The following is a 20,058-nucleotide window of genomic DNA, read 5'->3' on the forward strand; positions in this document are numbered from 1 at the left end:
CCATGCAGCAGGGCCCATTCCTGTCCTGTCTTACTGATCTGGGAGCAGCCACAGTGTTCAGCTACAGGGAGGGGGGGGGACGACACACAGACACACACGTACACAAAGCAGTGAGGTTAAAAATGATGTGAAAGCAACAGTAAACAGACAAACAATGTGACGGTGATGGATCGTCCCTCTTTGGGATGATTAACTCCACCAAACACAATGAAACATTAACCTGGTGTCATCACTTTAAGAAAAAAAAAAAGGCAATGTGGACAGAATAAACAGTGAAGGCATTTGTTTTGAAAAGAAGACAATAATGACAAGAAAGAGGAAATGCACTTATTCTTACACACTTGGAGATTTGGTAAAAGTGCTTAGTTCTAGTTATCGGACTTATATCCTGCTGCTCTGACAGACAGCTAGACGAATGTCTTCGGATAGTTTGAACTGTCCATCACCTGAATCAGCAAGAACCTCATCGCCCTTGGAGCCCTCCTAAATTTCCCCCTTAAAAAAAAAAAAAATGCTCAAAAGGACCTCATCACAGTGCAAAGATCTTAGCCTGGTTTGGCTTGCAGCAGGCAGATAAATGTAAAAAGTAAACCCTCCATCTCCCTGGCTCAGTGCTGTGTGGAACCTCGAGGACACCTGCGTCCCACTGATCAGAAACAGTCTGCTAAAGTGATGCATAGATTTACAGCAGCAGTTCCACAGTTTCCCCGGGAAACGTGTCCATCCAGGTACAGGATGTGTGCTCTTGGCTGTGGTTTATCAGATTCTGTCAGTGCTCGGAGGAGTCAGGAGGCGAAAGATCAGAGCGAAAAGCCTCAGAGTGGCCGTCGCCTAATGTTGCGAAAAAGAAAGAGCTGATCACTGAGAGCAAACAGTGGCTGACAGCTGAAAAAAGATAAGCGGTGAGGGCAAGAGTTGAGGAAGCATACAAGGTAAACAGAGAAGGTGAGTGGCAGACTTAGAGTGGATAATACCCACTGGAAGGGGTTTGACAAGGTGGAAAGGGTTCATTCAGAATCAATAAAAAGTGTGGAAGTTGGGGTGGCTTAATGTTTGAGGGGGGGGTGTAAGTTGGTTGAGTTGGTTAATTCTCACAGGTTGTCGTGTTTTAAGAGGAGGACAGGAGTGACAGCTGGAAGGAGGCAGGGAAGGTAGACAGAGGTCCAGTGCAAAAGAAAGAAGCTGAGTCACAGTGAAAGGCACACAGAAGGAGGGGAGGGAGGGAGGTGAGACCAGGCCCAGGAGGAGGAGGAGGAGAAGGAGGAGGAGGAGTCCGCTCAGAATATAGTGGTCTCATACTTGGTGCTGATAGTGCGTTTGGGTTCCTTAGGGTCCACGAGCCACATGACACTGCCCTGGGACTGAGAATCCCCATCTTGCTCCACCATGTCCCCCTGTAAGTGCACACGGACATCATCAGAATCTCAGCAACTGTTCACATGCAACTTCTATTACACTTTGACCAACTAATGGCATCTCATCTGCCATTAATTAGAAGATGATTCCTGTAACCCTGCAGCCAGTAAAGGTTTGTGTTGACAGTTTTATTTGTCGACTATGTAGACTGAGACGTGCTGTATGAGTGTGCGAGTGAATGCGGCATGTAGTGTAAAAGTGTTCCGAGTTGTCAGCTGGACAAGAAAAGCGCTTTGTAAGGAAAGTACATTTACCATTTATACAAAAAACAAATTACAAGCAAAATCACAGCCATTGCAAGACAACATAATTTTAACATCTGTGAGGATGCAGAAAACAAAGCTGAGCTAATAACAAATCTGTGAATGTTAATTTGACTGTTTAAATACAGAACTGTCACTAGAGGGCGCCAGATTCAAACGGAACATTCAAGGAGAAGAAGAGCCCACTTTAAGTAGGGTGCAGCAAAGTGCAACCCGTTTCTTTTTTTCTCTAAAATCAATGAAAAATACAAATATCAAATGAACACACATTCAGAGCAAAAGAGTGGATATGAGAAGAAGCAAAGTGTCAGAAGGTGGAGGTGGAACAGGAGGCAGCACCTGAGCAGCAGGGCTGGTAGAGTGCAGCAGTGGGAAGGAGGGAAGGTGGGTGGTGCAGGTGTAACAGTAACAGCAACAACTGTCGAGAGGAGGAGGAGGAGGAGGAGGAGGAGGAGGAGGAGGAGGAGGAGGAGGGTCCTGGGAGAGATAACACCGCCAGGAGGAGAGAGGACAGTCAGACAGAATGAGAAAAAGTGGAAGAAAAGGCACAAAAAAATTGAAGGGCGAACTGAGAGTTGAAGAAAGAAAATTTACACAAAGTGGAGCAGCATGAGACATGCCGAAAGTCGACAGTGGTCGTTACAGGTAAATGTGTGAGAGGGTAACACAGACAGATACATGGAATGAGTTCTAACGCTCAGTTGAGCCGCAGCTTTACATGTGCCAAACATCAGAGGTGCAGATAGCTCCTTTCTTAATGAGCTGATGTTAAAACCCCCAGAAACATCAGCATAATGCAACTATAATGATGTGAAAAGTTGTTGGATGACACCGATTGAATGTGTTTTCAGGGTTTGAGTCCAAATAGTGACACATTTGTGGTCACGGAGGGCAGCGTGACGCCGCTAAGTCTGACGATAAGTGATACTAATAACACTGACGTCTCACTCACCCCTGACTTCCGTACACTGCCCCGCGGTTTCGGCACAGGTCGACTGGACTTCGTCTCAATGACCTCTGAACTGGTTCCTAAGGACAGGTTCTGGTGCTGTTTGGTCCTCTGGGCCTGCAGAGCCAGCTGATAGGCGACCTCAAACGCTTGGCCCAGCGTCAGAATAATCTCATAGGTCAGGTTCTGCACAGAAAAATGGAGTTCAGAGAGCCCTTTTTCGTATTTTATGGACTGAGTTTTCAGCTGAGAGGACAGTGCTGCACTCGGCAGCAAAAGGGGAATAATACTTCTTTCACCAGAAACTTTAAAACAAACTAACCACGCAGACTAACCCTAAATTGGATCCATCTCCTGTAGCTTAAATGGGGTGGATTATTTGATTTAACCCTGACAGCTTAGAAATGTGAGGGAGGGCTAATGATGCCTTGTCTTGTCCTCCGCGTCGGACAGTCATGTGCATCTAGCCGACACCGAGAGCAGCAATATGGTCAATACAGGTTAAAAGAACAGTCATGGCCTTGTTTTGGCCTGTGATTGTTAGGAACTGCTGCTACAGCGCTTCCTGCTGAGAGGCAGCCTCTTCTCTCAGCCGAACAGAGAAAAGAACAGGTCAGAGGACCACGGCCACCTGAGGAAACCCTGCACTGTTAAGATGACTCTACACTTATTAGGCAGATTGGAAGCATAATCATCAGATCTCTCAGGGGAACGGAGAAATGATGGAGAGTGGCTTATCGTGGCTGGAGTGGTGCTGTGTCTCTGAGGAGGTTATCAACCACAACTGAAGAGACACTCGAGCCTGTCGCATCTCTGTGTCACAACGGGAGACAGTGTTGAAAGAATCTAAGTCAGCAAGTGAGGAAACTTGGCGACACCTTAACCACACGTTTCACTTTGGTTCTTCCGCCATCTAAAAGTCCACCCGTGGAGTTTAAGGTGTCTGATTAAATTCTATCAACATCAGAATGAAAGATATATTGAAAAAAAGCGGCCTGCTGTTATGCATCACTGTGTGCTAAAATTCCAGGAATCTAAAGCAACATCGGACAATAACTTCTAATGATGTAATTAAACAATTTAATTGAGGATGGGTTGATTTTCTAAGAAAAACTAGCAGAGAATTAATGTCTGCGGCTGCTGCAGCTCGGATGCTGCCGACTGAAAGCCAAAAAAAAAAAGAAAATCACTCTTAGGACTGCAGCTGAACTTCAGAGGTTTCCTTACCACGTCTACGGTGCTGAACACATGGCAGTAATGGTGGCTGGTCTGCAGGTCTTTAGTGATGTAGGCAAATGTACACAAGTCCTCTGGGTCCTGGGCTGCACAAGATATATTACGGATCTCATGCTCTGCGATGATGTTCTGCACCAAGAGGAGAACACATGTTATAAGTGAGCTCTCCGCTTGATCGTATCGTCACAACACTGAGATGATGTATGACATTTGATGTGTGACACGACTGGGGATACGCTGGATGCAAAGGTCAAACGTGCGGGCGCTGACCTTGTTGGCTGCGTCGATGAACTTCACGCCCTTGTAAGTGATCGAGAGGACAATGGTTGGAACTTTTCTCATTTGTTCTGTGGACCTCTGGAGAATAAAGCAGCAGCAGGCAGAAAGGACCCATGAGCTTTAGTTCATTTCCACCTAAATGTCAAGTACAAACTCATACATTCATCCTCTGATAATGCAGAAATTGACTGCGTACCCGCATTTTGGCACAAGCATCCTGCGTGGACTCTGTGCCCCTCAGATCTTTAATTTGCATAGAACCAAGGTACTAGAAGCAAACAGAGGAGAAAGCATCACTCATGGAGCATATGTTCAACGAAACTGAAAATTCATACAGGAAGTGACGAAGGCGTCAGTGTACATTGGCTTCATAGGCGCAGGATTCAAAGATGAGTTTTTCTGGCTGGTGGTGCCAGTTCTGGACAGGGGCGTACGGTGCAGCAAGACTCGGCGGCCGCAGCGTCAAACGGGGCTCTCGATGCCACTCCTCATAGCGCTCCTGGGAGAATAACTAGGGTCATTAAAGAGGTCTGGCTGACCCAGTACGACACATAAAAATAATCCGGAACATGCGCATAAAGCACATACCTGAGGTCTGTGTCGTTCACTGCGATATCTTTGGGTAGCATCATAGTCGGTATCTGGCACTTTCTTCCTGCCTGGCTCTCCTGAAGGCAGCAGAGGGTCCATTGAGCGTCCCGGGTAGGGCTCTATCTGACTGAGTGGAGATGAGGTCTGGGATCCGGGCAGGTCCTGGCACTGCAGAGACATAAAAATATCATTGTTGGCTATTTCTCATTTATACTTCTGTAAAACTAACGTAGCCAAACCACATTACAAGGCGTCCTCACCCTGATCTGAGACAAACGAGGAGGCTTGACCGGAGGCTCCTCATAAGGCCTCTCTGCTAAGGAGGCAATGATGCGTTTCCTGTGACCAAGCAGGCTAATTTTTAGCACCTGGAAGAAGGAGAAGAGGGATATCATCAGCTGAACATATGAGAAAACAACACCAGTTCACTAAAGGGTCAGTGAGAAGTGCTAAGAGGTGTTTTTTTTCTTTTTTTTTTTTTTCTTTAAAGAGTCTGTCCTGTTCCATTAAACTCATGGATCGGCACGAGGGTGCAAATTCTCGCCACTTAATCAAAAGTACTGATTCCAAATGAATACACAATAATTCACTGACCTACAGTAACGCACCTTGAAAATGCAGAAATGCCCCACAAAAGGCAGAAAAAAAAGACCTGCAAGTAAAGCTGCATGTAAGCAGTGCTGGATTTGAGACGAAGGCTTTCAATACTACTGTAATACAGAGAGACAGGTTACATTCTCCCAGAACTGACAGGTAACTGAGTTCTGTCTCCCAACTCAGGCATTGGAAACTACTTCCTGGTGTCTGCATATTCACCTTCAGTGTTTCAACTGTCAAACTGACTTCCTTTAACACACTTGACAACTAATTTCACTCTCTGGTGCTTCTCGTGGCCCGCATATGTCACTGCGACTCACATTGACGATCTCCAGCTCCCACAGGTTCTTCACACAGTCCAGACTGCGGTAGCCGCTTGCCAGGAAGTTGTGCAAGTACTCGTTCAGACCCAGATTCTCCAGCCAGGAGGACAGGGAGCTGCTGCCATCACAGCCAAGCGCTTTCACCTGTAATTAAAAAAAAAAAAATGTAGGCCTCACTACGAAGAGTCACTGAATAAACCAGGAGGACATGAGACGAACGATAGGAGGCAAGAAAACACATTAGGAGCTTCTGAAATTATTTTTTTTAAATGCTTTTTGTCCTTTTGTGAAATATAAATGATTGAAGTTCTTTGGGCCTCAAAGAGACAAATACCTGAACTGTTTGAAAAGTTTCGAGGGAAAATCTCTCAACGTTTACATCTGAAATGTGGCACATGGCTGAAAGTGGGGAAAGAAGCATCCGATCGGACTCAAGGATGATTATGATTACGATTTGATGGTGACAGGTTTTCTTTTTGGGTCAATACTCAATAATTCCCAAAACGAATATGACTAAATAAAATTTTAACTAACAGCATGAGGCCATGGCGTTTTCTTTCCAGGGGTTGACATGTGAAGTAGCCGCTGAGCAGATCTTATGCGCTGCGGCCTCGGTTTTGTCATTTGGCTTAAAACCAAACGTGCCCGCAGCAGGCGCTGCCACGGCTCCAAGATTTTTGTTGACAATTTGTCATGGGAAAAATTCTACATGGCTTAATCAGTCAATAGTCTTTCTTGCTCATTTTCATGGAACAATACAATGCCAAATATAAAGTATAAAACATGCCTTTATTGCAAAAGGAAGACCAGATGATGACAAGTCAAAATGGTGGAAAACAATGGCTGAACATGACACTTTTGTCTTTTTATACCAAAAGTAGCTTGTTTAAATGTAGCTAGTTACAATATGCATTTAGAACTGATCCTGTAACTACCACTACTTCTTACTGCCTCCCAGAAGACAGGCCTGCAACTATGACAACATGAAGCGAAGGCATTGCACTGCACCCTATATACGCTGTGTTGGACCACAGTTTCTGATGAGAACAGCTTTCCAAGATAATTAGTTGTGCTGTAGTAAGTAAGTAAGTTGTTGCTGTCAGTGTCAGAGTCTTCGTGGCAGGTGAATGTGTGTTTCTGTGAGGAAAAAGTGAGCTATGCCCCTCTTGTAGCCCTGAGTACTGCATCCTCAGCAAAAACTTGCATGTACACCCGGATGTTTTTGTTCCCATCAACGCCGTGCCGAGCCAAAGCCGATAAATACCCGTGACAGCAGACTGCAGCTGAGTCATTTGACGTGGAACTGAATGCCAAATAAAACACTGTCCCATACGAATGGAAAGCTAGACGTTACGGTGTGTTTGACCGCTGTATTAAGCTCTCTGTTTTATTGACAGGTGAATAAAGATGATATCGACAAGTTCATGATTATTAAGCATGCAATAATTGTAACAGGCCTGCCTACAGCTGATTGGATATTAGATATTAAAACCCTGGAGATAAATAGCTGGTAAAAGCAAGTATGAGTAATTCTCTATTTTTGGTTGAGTAGAAACGTGTTGGACATTTAGAAGTTAAGTAAAAGAGAAATACTCAGAGTACAGTCATGTCAAACTGACCCAGTACACGTGCAATCGGGCCTTCTTCTTACTTCCATCAGTGCAAGAGTTATTCGGTATCAAGGAAGACTTGGCGCCTTCTAAAGTAACATTACAGGAGCCTTATTATGCTGATGTTAAGTAATGAAGAAGATGTCAGGGATCCTCTCACCTTTGGTAAAGAGCGTGCTGCATGTAGGATCTTCTTTCTGTGGCTCGGGTCTGTGATTCCAATCTCTCTCAAGTCCTGGTCTTCCATTACATTGCTCCCCTAAAGGAAAAAACATCAAATTAGGATCGTTGTACATATATATAATAAATCAAATCAAATCCCAAACGCACACTGCTTGAATCCAAGGTTAAACGTAACTGAGACAAACCCTCCACGAGAAGATTCTTTTCTGCAGGCTCGGTATTGATCCCAAGTATGCTTCCATTGCAGAAAAAGGTCAATTACTCTTGAGTGATATCCTCCACAGAAGCCCTCCTACTGACTGTTGTAAGCACACTATGTCGATAACCGCTTAAACGCGACTTAAGTGTGCGGGTGGGGGGGTGGGGGGGGACTGACAGGGATGTGAATGATGGTCAAACTAGCCTTTAGCTAGAAACAATATCACCTTTGAGACTGTGTGGCAGGTAACAGATAATGAAGAAAGGAGCCATAAATCAATGTCAGAGTTGCAGCGTGGTCAGCAATATGAGACGATGAAGAAGGTTACTCGAGCGTTGATGGCTGACCTGAGCTGGGACACCAAAACACCTGTCAGGTAGAAGCAAAGCCAAGACTTCTGCTACAAACACTCATTTTAGAACCCCACTTTTTTTTTCCCTTAAGGTTTGACAGTCAAAATAATTGAGCCATTATAAAGCTAAACTACTCAGCCTCAGTCAGTCCATCTGGAAGCCGTAAATGTCAGCCGTGTATGGAGAAGGTCAGCAACTAAAGCTCATCTGTTAAAGAATCACGGTGCTCCATGGGAGCTGCTGCCTCAGGAACTAATTGCGACGGCTCAGTGTCCAAGTGGCTGACTCTTCAATATGAACCTCAAGTTAATCCTGCGGTGCTCACCTCTTTGCGCTCAGATACGCAAAAACTACACAGGACTGAGGAGAGGCTGCCTGTAGGTCAAACTTAGCGGCGTGTTTTTCATGCGGAGGATGCAAACAGGAGGGAGGAAGAGGAGGGAGGAAGAGGAGGGAGGAAGAGGAGGGTATTCTGTGTAACGCTGTGGAAACAAAATGTTAATCTCAACTGTGCAGAGTAAGACTCTGGCATTGAGTTTTAAATAACCCTCCCCCGTTTGTACTGTATAGCATGTGTAACATAAGCAGGAACAGCTTGTTTGAATGAATCTGCAGGAGAAGGGGAGGAAAACTTCAGAACTTTCAGAAAGCCGTGTTAATCACAACCGCGGCGATCCACAGTCTCGGTTACAGCTCGCATGCCTTCTTTGTTCTTTTAATGCCTCGCACTACGCAAACAGCTTGAAGCCCATTATCTCTGAGCCGCAACACGCCGATCGCTGCCTCCTCAGTACAGAATCGACACTATTCGAGAAGCTGGACGGATAATAGCACTTTTGAAGTGCACGGATGATTGTATTAGTGTCCCACACTGATCGATAAATGGCTTAACGGGGGGAGGATTCTATAGAACTCTTAACAGACTGTTTTGAAGACTGTTTTCCCCCCACACACAACGTTGTTTAAAGGCAACATTGTGCTTGAGTCGTAGACTTTTAAAATGCAGTTCATGATATCTGACACCGAGGGGAGCCAAGAAAAACAAAGAATCAGATGCTGCAACAGATATTTGTCTGGACAGATTCTAAGACAAAGCCAGACATGCTGATAAAAACACACCGTACAATACTGTGTGAGGCAGCTGTCAGGCAAAAATGCAAAGCATTTGCGGGCCGCTGCCTTGTATTTTAACTCGTGACAACAAGACTGGATGCAACATTTTTTGAGCTGCTCCCTTTCGATCCAATCATTTTTTACATGACTTCTCTTAGAAATATGACAAAACCTTGTTTTCCTCAAATAATGACCCCGACTCCTGCTGCTGATAAGAGGCAAAGACAAGAATTTTTTAAAAAGTTAAAGGTTTAAGCTGTGGAATGATTTTCACCTCATGTTTCATCTGCTTCAGAGGATGAGGAATTATGTTTGGCGAAAGCTGCCAGTTGTGTAAAGTTTTTCAGAAAATCAAAAAGGTTTTAGCAGGATCGTTCCAAACAAAGCTCGTGTTTTGGAATCCTTCTGTTTACTTTAAACTGTTCTTTTTCTTAGGGCTTAGTGGTTTAAACAGTTAAGGTGTTGGATTGCCGGTTGGGCACAGCTTGGGATTCTACAGCATCACCTGCAGCTTTGGGAAATTATAACGGACCTTAAAAGTCTAAAAAAGAAGGAAAATAAGTCAAAAGTGGAGCCGATTCAGAACGGAGACAAAACTCTTTGTGATGAATCCAGTTATAGAATGGAGAAGAAAAACTTACTTGTTTTCACTATATATGATAAACGCCATATGTGATATACTTAAACATCAGTGCAGAGTTTAGTTTACGTTTCACTGCTGTACAGACGTCAATGAACAAGCCGAAAAAAATCCTGATCTCCCACCAAATAAGTACTGCAGTCAACTCTGCTATTTTTCAGATGCTAGTTAGCATAATTCAAAGCCTTTCAAACACACACACATACAGTAGGAAGTGGTGATGACAACGTTGTGATGCCAAATGCCTGGATGAATGAATGAGGAGAAACCTGAAGAACATGAATGAAAAGAATGAATCCGCAGAAGTGGAAGCCGGGCGGTTTTGTTAGTGCTGGGGCTGCTCATCCATCTCTGCTGTCCCCTCATTAATATGCTGCTCCGCTCCTCCTTCACCCATCCAGCGCACAGCCACTGAGCTCCCCTCCCCTCCCGTGCTTCAACAGCACTCTGAATTCAGAGCGGGCTCTCGGGGGCAAGGATCACTCATTCCGACTGTCCGAAAGCCAACAGCCCCGAGAGTCGCAGTTTGTCCTGCTAAACCGGCTGCAATCAGACCAGGAAAGAAAAGGTCAGGGCAGACTAACAGAGTGGCCCATTCTTTTTCACTCTAATGCATACACAAACGTTTTTAAACGGATATTAATACATCACCAACACTGCATAACAGAGAAATCAATTAATCCATACAGAATCCTTGCGCTCTTAATGCATGAAGCCATTACTGGATTTTTCTGCAGGGTTTGGCCGCATTGACTCGATCTAGTGTTACCACTTTGCTGCCAGTGAAAACAATTAGGACAGAAAGACGGAGAAACGGTTGGATCCAGATTAAACAGATGCAACACCAACATGCAAACAGAAGTTTGTCTGCTCTCTGTATGACTTTTTAAAAAAAAAAGCTCTCTTAAAAGAAGTTGCTGCTTCCGAGAGGTCCTATCAGAGGAAATTTGCGTTGCACTGGCTGGTCAAATAAAAATCTAGCCTCAGACAAAGAGGCGCCCCTGCAGAGCACACACTTAACCCAGTCCGCCCCAGACAACACAAGCTTTGCACAGAGGATGAGTAAAGGAGACATCTTGTCTCAACAAGTATTACTTGACAACTACAGTCCGCACCGGCGAGGACCGGCGTGGATGCGCAGAGCTCATTTGGTCGGGACATCTGCTCCATGGGTCGATAAAAGAAAAAGGAAAAGAAAAAAACCCATCTAATTGGTTTCAGAAGAGACTTGTGTCTGCTGCGCTGCTTGGACACAACGCAATCAGTGATGTTATCGATCAATTTTTAGAGCAAACCCGCAGGTTAGACTGAGATCACTGTGGGCTGGGTTGCAGAGTGAACACTGTTTAGTCATCTCGCTGAAACACTGGCTGCAGCGGACGCCTGAACAAATGTTTAGCACCACAGTAACAGCTACAAGAAACCGGCAAAGGCAGTGTGGAGCAGCCTTAGTGCTTAAAAAATGCTCAAATGCTTTTGTTTCTTTCGTTTGGCCGTTTTGTTTCAGCACAGCTAAAGAGGAGACGTCATGGCAGTATCACTCACTATTAATGAAGAGTAAAAAGGTTCTTACAACCATAAAAAACACAGGAGCGGTTTGGCGATGACAAGCCAACTCTGAGAGGAAAGCTCTCGTTTCCAGCTGAGACCAATTTGTGATTCCTTGTAGGTCAACATTAACTGAGAGGAGGATGTGTCGTTTAAAGGTTACTGCTTCTGAATCTGCAAGTGGTTTGTGGAAGCCGGGTGGTCTGGAAGCCGTGCCGAAGGGACAGAAACATTGCTCCAGAGCTCCGACTTGAAGGAGAGAAGATTTAACTGCGGAGGAAGAGGAGTGTGAAAGAGTCAGCAGGAAGATTAAACCAGAGGGTAACTTCAAACGCTTTAATGCAGACTCGAGCATTGTGATCGCACTGGCAAAGAAGGAGACGCGAGAAGCGAAGGCTCCCTTTTCGGGTTATGTAAAATGAATTAAGACTGTCCGGGCACGCGCCTCTGTGCTCTAAGATTAGTCAGGCACAGCATGATGGTGACTCCACACTTCTGTTGGTATGAACGAGCAAGAAATGTTCGCTTTGCTTCGTATTCAGGTGTCAGTGATGCATTGCTGTGGGCGCTGCCAACATTCACCACATAGAAAGGATGAGGAAAACATGACAATTTGCTCCAAGCAAACAACTTAAAGCGTATGAGGCAAAAGGTCCTAATCTATAACGTTGAAGTCTGGCTGACTTAAATACAAAAACCCATTAGGCCACCACTTGCTTAGATTAGTTTGCATGACAGTTTGTGGCATTTGTCAGCCATCGGACTGAGTACACTGTACATCGTATTCTATTAAAGTGACAGTGGGCTGGGTCAGCTCGTGGCAGCAGTTAAGTAGCTCTGGATTCAGTTATTTCATTCGTGTTTGTGGAAATAATTGATTTAAGGGATGGTTTTGCCTCAGGCAAACATCCTATCTGCCCCGATGGACACAGAACATCTATTAAATCACAGAAACGCCTGAGGAGTCCAGGACACAGCCTTCTGCTGGGTAATAGGTAAAAAATATTGAAAAGTTTAGATTTTTGCTAGGATGCTAGGAAATGAGCAGCTGCAGGAAGGCTACAGACAAACTGCGCTTTCAGCTGCAGTTGTCAGAAGTCGAATGTATTTCAAATGAAGAAGCACAGATTCATAGCGACCTTGCATGGCATTCTGGGTTCCCAGCAGCGCTGCTCAGACAGAATAAGACAGCTATTGTCCATTCTCTTCTTCTTCTGTGTCCAAATTGTCTGAAGGGTCACAGTTCATGGGCAAAAAGGAGGTCCAGCTAGTTATTCAGTATTCAGCAGTACAAACTGAATATTCAAACAAATATATATTATATATATATATATAGATATTCTGTGCCACGTATCCCTTGTTGTGCTTAAGAGAATGTGTATGGGTAAGCCTCTTAAGATGTTTATTTGTTTCCAAATTATCTCACCCTCCCAGCTGGTGTCCTTCATTCCCTCCTCCATCAGTCCTTATAACTGCTAAAAGCAACGGCGCTAACTCACAGTGGCACTGCGCACTGTTGCCAGGCACTTGTTGGCCTGGCAACAGCATCCCATAGATCACTTAGAGGCGTGTCAATTCTGGCCAGGACGGTCATCGAGGATCGGTTTTTTCGCAGACGGCGAGAGTGAGAGGCCATGACACCGGCCTGCTGAGAATCTGAGGGTGACGGCTCCGACACTGAACCGATGTCTGAATTTCTGGATTGTCACAATATTCGCAAGACTGATATGAATATGCGCCGAGGCCATCCTGAATAAGATATAAATCTGGTGGCAGCTGCAACAACACAAAGGCTGCAGTTCACTGAACTTCAGATGAGGTTTATGGGATCGTGTCAAACCCATTTGAAGAAGTAAACTAAAGCACAATGACACAACGCTGAGTTGAGAAGGAGTGAGTGGAAGGCAAGAGAGGAAAAAAAACAAACAAAAAAAGTGATAAAAGAAGCAGAAAAAAGTTCATTCTTACAACACTAAAGAGAATTAGAATACACAAGAAATTGAGAAATGAGACAAATGTTACAGAAAAAAACCCCAGTAATATAAAAGACTGAGGAACTCACCATGTAGTGCAGGTCGTCGAACCCATTCAGGAGCAGTTTGCTCTCGTACTGCGGCAGCCCCACGTGCTCCAGCCAGTCTCCAACAGGCTGGTCCAGCAGCCGGCCTGCAGCACCTGCCGACAGGGGAAAGCGCTTCAGCAGTGAGAAACCTTTCAGCCGATAGCAGCGGCACTCCGAGGACGAGACGTGGCATTGCCACATCATTCTCGGCCAGCAGAGCCGAGCGCACCGGCAACAAGAGGGTGAGGGAGACAGTGTCCTCCGTGGGCAGGGCGTCAGCTCCCGCAGGGCTGCGGGCGCCGAACCTCACTCACCTGAGACAGAATAAACTGCCCCCGACACAGGGGTGAAGTGGACGATAAAGGGGATACGAGCTGGTGGACTACCAGCTCATATCAACACAATGATGTCTGAGGAACATTCCAAAATCATAGTTACGATCAACATACTCCCCCACTGATCAAATTTAACAGAGCAAACATGCCCCGTGACAGGTGAGTAAATAAACTAAATGAAGAGTTACAGAAGCTCTGGCTGTGAAACAAAACTCAGATGTCAGCGACGAGAACAAGGGTTCAGAGCTTTTGGGGAAGTTCTTCCAGTGAAGGGGAAAGTCATCTGATTAATTAGTTCACAGGTCCATCCCTCATTCATATACATCCAACCTACTTAGGATGTGACGAAAGGCTAAAAAGAAGTGCGAGAGGCCGTAGCAGACGTGTGACATGACAGCAATGAGCTGAGATTGATCACAAAGCAGCGCTACACTGACAGCTGTCAGCAGCCTGAGCTGAGAGCAGCCACCCGGCACAGACAGATGATTGCCTCTAGTCCTGTTAACATCGAGCCGATAGGCACAACCTCTTTCCATACACTATAGATCAGTTAATGCACACTTTAATTTACCAAAGTAACCTTCAACTGCTTCCCAGACGCACACAAAACAAACTCCACAAGCCAGAACAACAGTTTTCTGCGCAAAGTGCAAATTTGAAATCCGCCCCTTTTTCTCCCCTCGTCAGCCTTCCTCTGATCTGCTCAAGCAGCGATGGAACCAACCCTGTGTTCCACACCAAACTCCCACAGCAGAAATTCCGTTTGGTCAGCCGGGAAGTTTGCAAAAGAAAAAGAGAAAAGAAAGGAGAAGGGGGAAAAAAAACACAATCCAGGCACAAAGCGAGAGTCCAGTCAGCCACTTCAGAGGTCACTTTTAGTCACAGCTTGCTCCCAGAAGTTACTCTACCGAAGACACGAGTGCTAAAATGGTCGGAGATGCGGTCAGTAGCAGCCTATAAAAAGAAGCGACAGCGGACACCACCTAATCCTGCATGTCGAAGTGCAGTCCTTCTCTATTGTCCTGCCTGTCTCCTCTCCTCCCGTACTCTCTGCCCCTCTCTCCACTCAATGCATGCACTCCTCCGCTCCCCCCCTTTCCCTGAAACACTGCAGGTGGCTGCTCTTTGTCAATGTGAGATACAATCTCAGCTTGTAACCCCCCCCCCCCCCCCCCAACAAATTACTTGCATTTGCTTTTAGGTTTCGGCAGCATCATCGGTCCTCTCTTCTTTTTTTTTTCTTTTTTTTTTTTCTTGCACTTGTTAGGTTACAGTCCCCCCTCTTCCACTGATCCTTTCCCTACGATGCCGAGGTTAATCAGTAGAGAGATGAAAATAAAGGAGGCTGCAGACGTGGAGCCAATAAAGTCCGGGCAGCATCGGCAAACACGGGAGTAATCGGAGAGGAGGAGTAAAAGCGACGTAGCTGTTCATGTGCGAATCAAATGGGAAGCTTTTTCACCAGCAACTCTATTGACGGCCTTTTGACAGCAGCTTCTGTTGTCGGGGCGGCTAAAAGGCTGAGGCTCGGCTATACACAGCTGTGGATTCAGACTCAACATCAGAGCAGGCAGACACAGGCTGTGATGGGGCACCAACTACTTCAGTGCAGTAGTTTTGACTTCCATCAAAACTACAGAGTGAAAAGGAAGACGCCGACCTCCTGGCACATGCACTGGTTCATTATTTAAACAGCCCACTCCAGTGCAGGGCATCACAAACCAGAGGGCTGGAGTAAGACGCCCGGGTGGGGGGGAAATGAAGTGCTGCATTGTTTACATATATCGAAAGGCAGCTGAGGCACAGTGAAGGTGAATATTGAGCGAAGTGAGAGGCGGAAGCTGAAAGGAAGGAGTCAATTGTTCAGGGTACCGCTACAGTCGCCAGGAACCATTCATCAATCTTTATGAAAAAAGATGGAAAAAAATAAAAATAAAATAAATAAAAGTCACAGGGGGGCAGGTACAGAATGCTTAAAATCCAACACAAGATGTAAACAGACATCTCTCGGGCTGCTTTAAAAATACAAATATTGGTACTTTCAGATTTCACAAGCACTTGTCTAATATGGAATGATAATAGTGCCACAAAAAAGAAAAAAAGAATACATTGCAACTATTTTTTCCCCCATAGTGCTTTTGCCTTTTATAATTCATTATCATTGTGTTTATTTATCAGTAAAATGTTTGCCATTTTTAAGATGCTTTGGCTTTTTCTTTGTAGCTTTAGCTTTTTCTTCATAGCTTTAGCTTTTTCTTCACTGCTTTGGAGATTGCTTTTTTTCCTCAATAGCTTCTGCCACTATAGTTTCTGTGTTGAACTCACTTTAAGTGGAATACATTCTACATTTTTATATAGCTTTTGCCTTTTATCTGTTGCTTTTGCTATTTTAATTTTTTTTTTTTTTTGCCGATTGTATTTGCTTTTTCTCTACTTCGTGTGCTACACTGAAAAAGGAAAGCGTCGTTTTCAGATCGTAGTCTCGAACCTGCCACCTCAAGCCCACAAGGCTAATCACTAGATTCAACCTACAAAAAGATAATTTGTGCCAGAATGGGTATTTACGATTGGAAAAAATCGTGGTCAAAGCTGAATGATTATTTTGACTGACTTGCAGACTTTCGATTGCAGGTTCAAGACCTGGCAACGGTGTTTTCATTTTTTTTCAAAGTAGAACACAAAGAGGAAAAAGAGAAACTCAGAAAAAGGAGGGGACACAAAAACAAGTGACAAAAAACAAAGGCCAAAGTAATAGCAAAAGCAAAGCAAGATGGCAAACATGAAATATTAGGAAAAGAGGTACAGAAATTTCAAGGACATTGCTACTCAAAAATAACAAAAGCACTTTAGAAAAAATTAAACGACATAAATCAATGAAGTACATTACATAAAAGATAATAGAAAGATTTCCACATTTATCTCCCTTCATCTAAAATGTATTTACACATTTATTCTTTCATTAATTCCTCTTTATATTCTCTCCTTCACTGTCTCGTTCTCTCACAGATTTAATCTTTTCCATGGCACTTCGATCATTCCACAGACACCTTGAAAACAATCATAGGAGGAAAATTAGAAAGCAAATCCTAAAACGCACCCTGCTAAAACATGGTGTTAAAAATACGTCAAATACTTTAATTATCTAAAAATCTTCCATATGTATCGTGTATTTTGAAGTACTTTCCTCATCCTTGCGCAATGCAATCTTGGGTCAGTGATGAAATATCCAAGCTGTAAAAATACCAATTCAGAGCCACATGGTGCTGCTTTTGATTGTAGCTTCCAGTAAAAAGAAAACAGCGGAAGTAAAAAAAAAAAAAAGTCTTGACAGCTTTAATAGATAACAGAAGGAGCAAAGACTGATCTCACCACGTCTTCTCTGATCCATTTGATATCTTTATCAGCTAGTGCTAATGAAAGAGAGCTAACAGGTGTTGCTACTTGCAGTAGGAGCGTTTAATAAAGTGTTGAAATCATCATTATTTCCCACTCTGTTTTTAAGTTCCTTCTAGAGACGAGCATTAGCACATAAATGGCAGTTACTGGTAATGCAGTGCAGTGATATTCTCATTGCTATGATTTCCCACACAACAGCAAGCCAAGTGCTCTGGTTTATATGAAATATGCATCTACCCACAAACACTGACTGGGTTTCACTGTTTTTCCCACAAAGACTTCTGCTGCAGTGGCCCATGAGTTTGTTCAATCCAACACTGTATGAACAAACTACTTGGACTTGACTTTAACACTCCTGTGAGTCTTTGCCCGAACCAGCATGAAAGTGTCCTTGCTCCAAGCGCAAGCTCGCCTCGGCTTGCAACAGCGCCTTTGATGTTCTCTTAGTTTACAATTCAAATAGTGTCTTCAGTGTTATCCTCATCACTTTTGGAGCATTCCATTTCAAACTGAGACAGAACGGGAGTCGTATTAACCTCACTGTAGGGTCCAGAAGGGTCGGAAGCTTTTGAGGCCAATTTATGTCACTACTACCCACAATGCATTGTGACTTAAAGCAACAATGGCCAACTACGAGTGGAAGGATTCTCTCTAATATTGTTAAAACAAAGAAAGCTTGAGCCTTTCAAATCCACATAGCCAATGCCTCATTTTAAAGCAGATTTAGATTATCCTAAAATAATTGATTCAAAAGTTCTGACATACAGCACCAAGTAAGGGTGGTTGATGGTTCAAGTGTATGCAGGCAAATTTGGGGTTTTCCATACAAACCTGAAGGATTTGCAGTAAGACATTAAAAAATGCAACAGTCATGCCATTTATTACACAGCTAACAGCCCAGTTCACTGCTTTACCCTTAAACTTTCAACTTTAACGATCATTTTGTTCATTCAAAACAACCCAACTTCTAGGAATAGAGCTAGCTGCTATTTTAAATCACGAAGAAGCACTGATAGTCATACTCTACCTGGTGTAGCATATTGCTGATCTCGGGAAAAATCGATGCCAGCTCCAATCAGCGTCATGATCTTCTCGATCTGAGGACAGGAACAGAAACACACACATGGATCAGAGTTGGGAAGAGCCCTCAAAGCAGCACCTCCACCTTTCGACTTGGAGAAATATCCCCATGCTTTCGGGCATCAAGGTCATTCCGTCCCAACTCTCCTAATTCTCCCAGCTCATGCCCAGAATATTATTGAAAGGAGGGGGGGGCGGACAGTTTTTTAGGTTTATGGGTCCTGCGAAAGCCCTTACTAAGATGATCAGATTTAGCTCCGAGTATCACCAGTCGCTCATTTTTCAAATATGTAACAAAAATTCACGAATAATAAACAGTTGTTGTTGAACCGCAGTAATCAGTTATTTGCAGTAAAATTTTTCAAGAAATGATCTCAACTTTTCTGAAACCGAAATATCATCTTTGGGAGGAAGTCTTTTCTACAGTTATGACGAAAACTGTATAGTGTACGTATGGTGTATGTTGCACTTTTTTTGTTATAATAATATAATATGTTATATTACTCATCATTAAAAGGCAAACTTCACATTTTTGTGACTAAAACTTGGATAACAAACAGCACGAAGATAAGACGAGCGAATAAGGCGTGGAACGACCCAATTAAAGAACCAAAAGTTGAAGAAAGAGTGACCCTGTAAAAGCTAATACAAGCATTTCCATTCCCTCCATCCACTTCATCATGCACAGGGTCAGGGGGCCTGGAGCCTAAACTGCAGCTGACTCTGGGACAGGGCTGGGCGACACCCTGGTTGGATCATTAGTTCATCACACGATAACACAAAGAAACAGACAAGCATACACACACACGGCCACAGCCAGTTTAGAATTATCGGTTGATGAAAGGGCAGTCAGGTAGGAGACAGAAACGCCTGGAAAACCCCACAGATACACAGAGGACATGCAAATAAACATTCTGCTCGGTTTGTTTTTTCATCACAGTGATACAGTCAACTGCTACCGTCTCACGTTTGAGAAGATACTGCTGCGCTTCATCGCCAGCCGCTAAAGCTTTCCCCAACATTTGTAACAATTGTTACAATACACCTGAGGCTCCTTAGACAAAGCAAAGACTGAGTCAGAGAGACTGAAAGGCAAGAGCATTCGCTACACTTGAGAGGACCCAGATTACCCACATTGGCGAAGAATAATTTCATGCATCACTACACAATGCATGTGAACATCCCGTCCAAGTACAGTCATGCACACGTTTTGACTTCTCCCAACAGCATACTGTAATTCCCTTTAAGTGCATTTGCAGGGGGAGGGGACGAAAGCAGGTGTGGACATATGGAGCTGCAACATTCCACCTGTCAAAGCACAGAAGCTCGGCTTCGTCTTTGCAGAACGGGACATATCAGGATTGAATCAAATGAAAAAGAAGAGACTGACAGAGGTGCTGTCAACTCGTCAAGTTACTCTCACTCCTTTTGAGAGTAAACGCACATATGATCTGGAGTGAATAGATGCTTCTTATCCCTTGTTGAAATGATTTTGTTTTAAATGTTCTGCCTCCAAAGCACAAATCCCAGCTGCAGCTCCAAAAGCCCACAGACAGGCCCCCATTAGAATGATTATATAGGCAGGAAAGTGCTATGAGGAGACCAAAGTCTACACTTGTTCATCATCTATCGGTATCTGGAAGTTTAACAGTGAAAATGGTGAAGAAGGCAATTAGAAGAGAAACATCAGTCAGACAGGGGGAGAGAGAAATCTAACTTGGAAGAATGATACATCAATTTAAGTATGCTGCTGTCAGACTGGATGTCTCACCAGAAATTGAAACCTCTGGACTTGCTCAGAAAAGAAATGAATAATCGTGAAGATTTCACGATTTCACATTTCAAACGGATTCATGAAGCCTGAAAGGATCCCATCTACTTCTAC

The 20,058-nt window shown here is 44.1% G+C and overlaps 1 protein-coding gene across 1 annotated transcript; it reads right to left on the reverse strand.

The window, feature by feature from the left end:
• Nucleotides 1-79: 79 nt before the first annotated feature.
• Nucleotides 80-13,743, reverse strand: LOC140272393 (ankyrin repeat and SAM domain-containing protein 1A-like). The gene is made up of 11 exons (XM_072367824.1): nucleotides 13,363-13,743; nucleotides 7,425-7,523; nucleotides 5,652-5,798; nucleotides 4,995-5,102; nucleotides 4,732-4,902; nucleotides 4,505-4,642; nucleotides 4,340-4,411; nucleotides 4,135-4,221; nucleotides 3,856-3,993; nucleotides 2,632-2,814; nucleotides 80-1,394 (listed from the first exon to the last, which is right to left on the reverse strand). The coding sequence occupies exons 1-11, from the start codon at nucleotides 13,564-13,566 to the stop codon at nucleotides 1,278-1,280; spliced, it is 1,464 nt and encodes a 487-aa protein (XP_072223925.1). The 5' UTR covers nucleotides 13,567-13,743; the 3' UTR covers nucleotides 80-1,277.
• Between the last annotated feature and the right edge of the window lie 6,315 nt (nucleotides 13,744-20,058).

Source organism: Leuresthes tenuis, unplaced genomic scaffold, assembly GCF_036924035.1.
Source record: "Leuresthes tenuis unplaced genomic scaffold, fLeuTen1.0.hap1 SCAF_16, whole genome shotgun sequence".
Classification (NCBI taxonomy): domain Eukaryota; kingdom Metazoa; phylum Chordata; class Actinopteri; order Atheriniformes; family Atherinopsidae; genus Leuresthes; species Leuresthes tenuis.

Excerpts from the sequence above, each read along its gene's own strand:
- LOC140272393 (XM_072367824.1), bottom strand. The coding sequence starts at position 13,566 with ATGATGTGGCAATGCCACGTCTCGTCCTCGGAGTGCCGCTGCTATCGG. Across the intron at positions 7,524-13,362 it reads TCGACGACCTGCACTACATG|GGGAGCAATGTAATGGAAGA; the intron begins GTGAGTTCCTCA and ends TTTTTCCTTTAG. Across the intron at positions 1,395-2,631 it reads GCAGTGTACGGAAGTCAGGG|GGGGACATGGTGGAGCAAGA; the intron begins GTGAGTGAGACG and ends GTGCACTTACAG.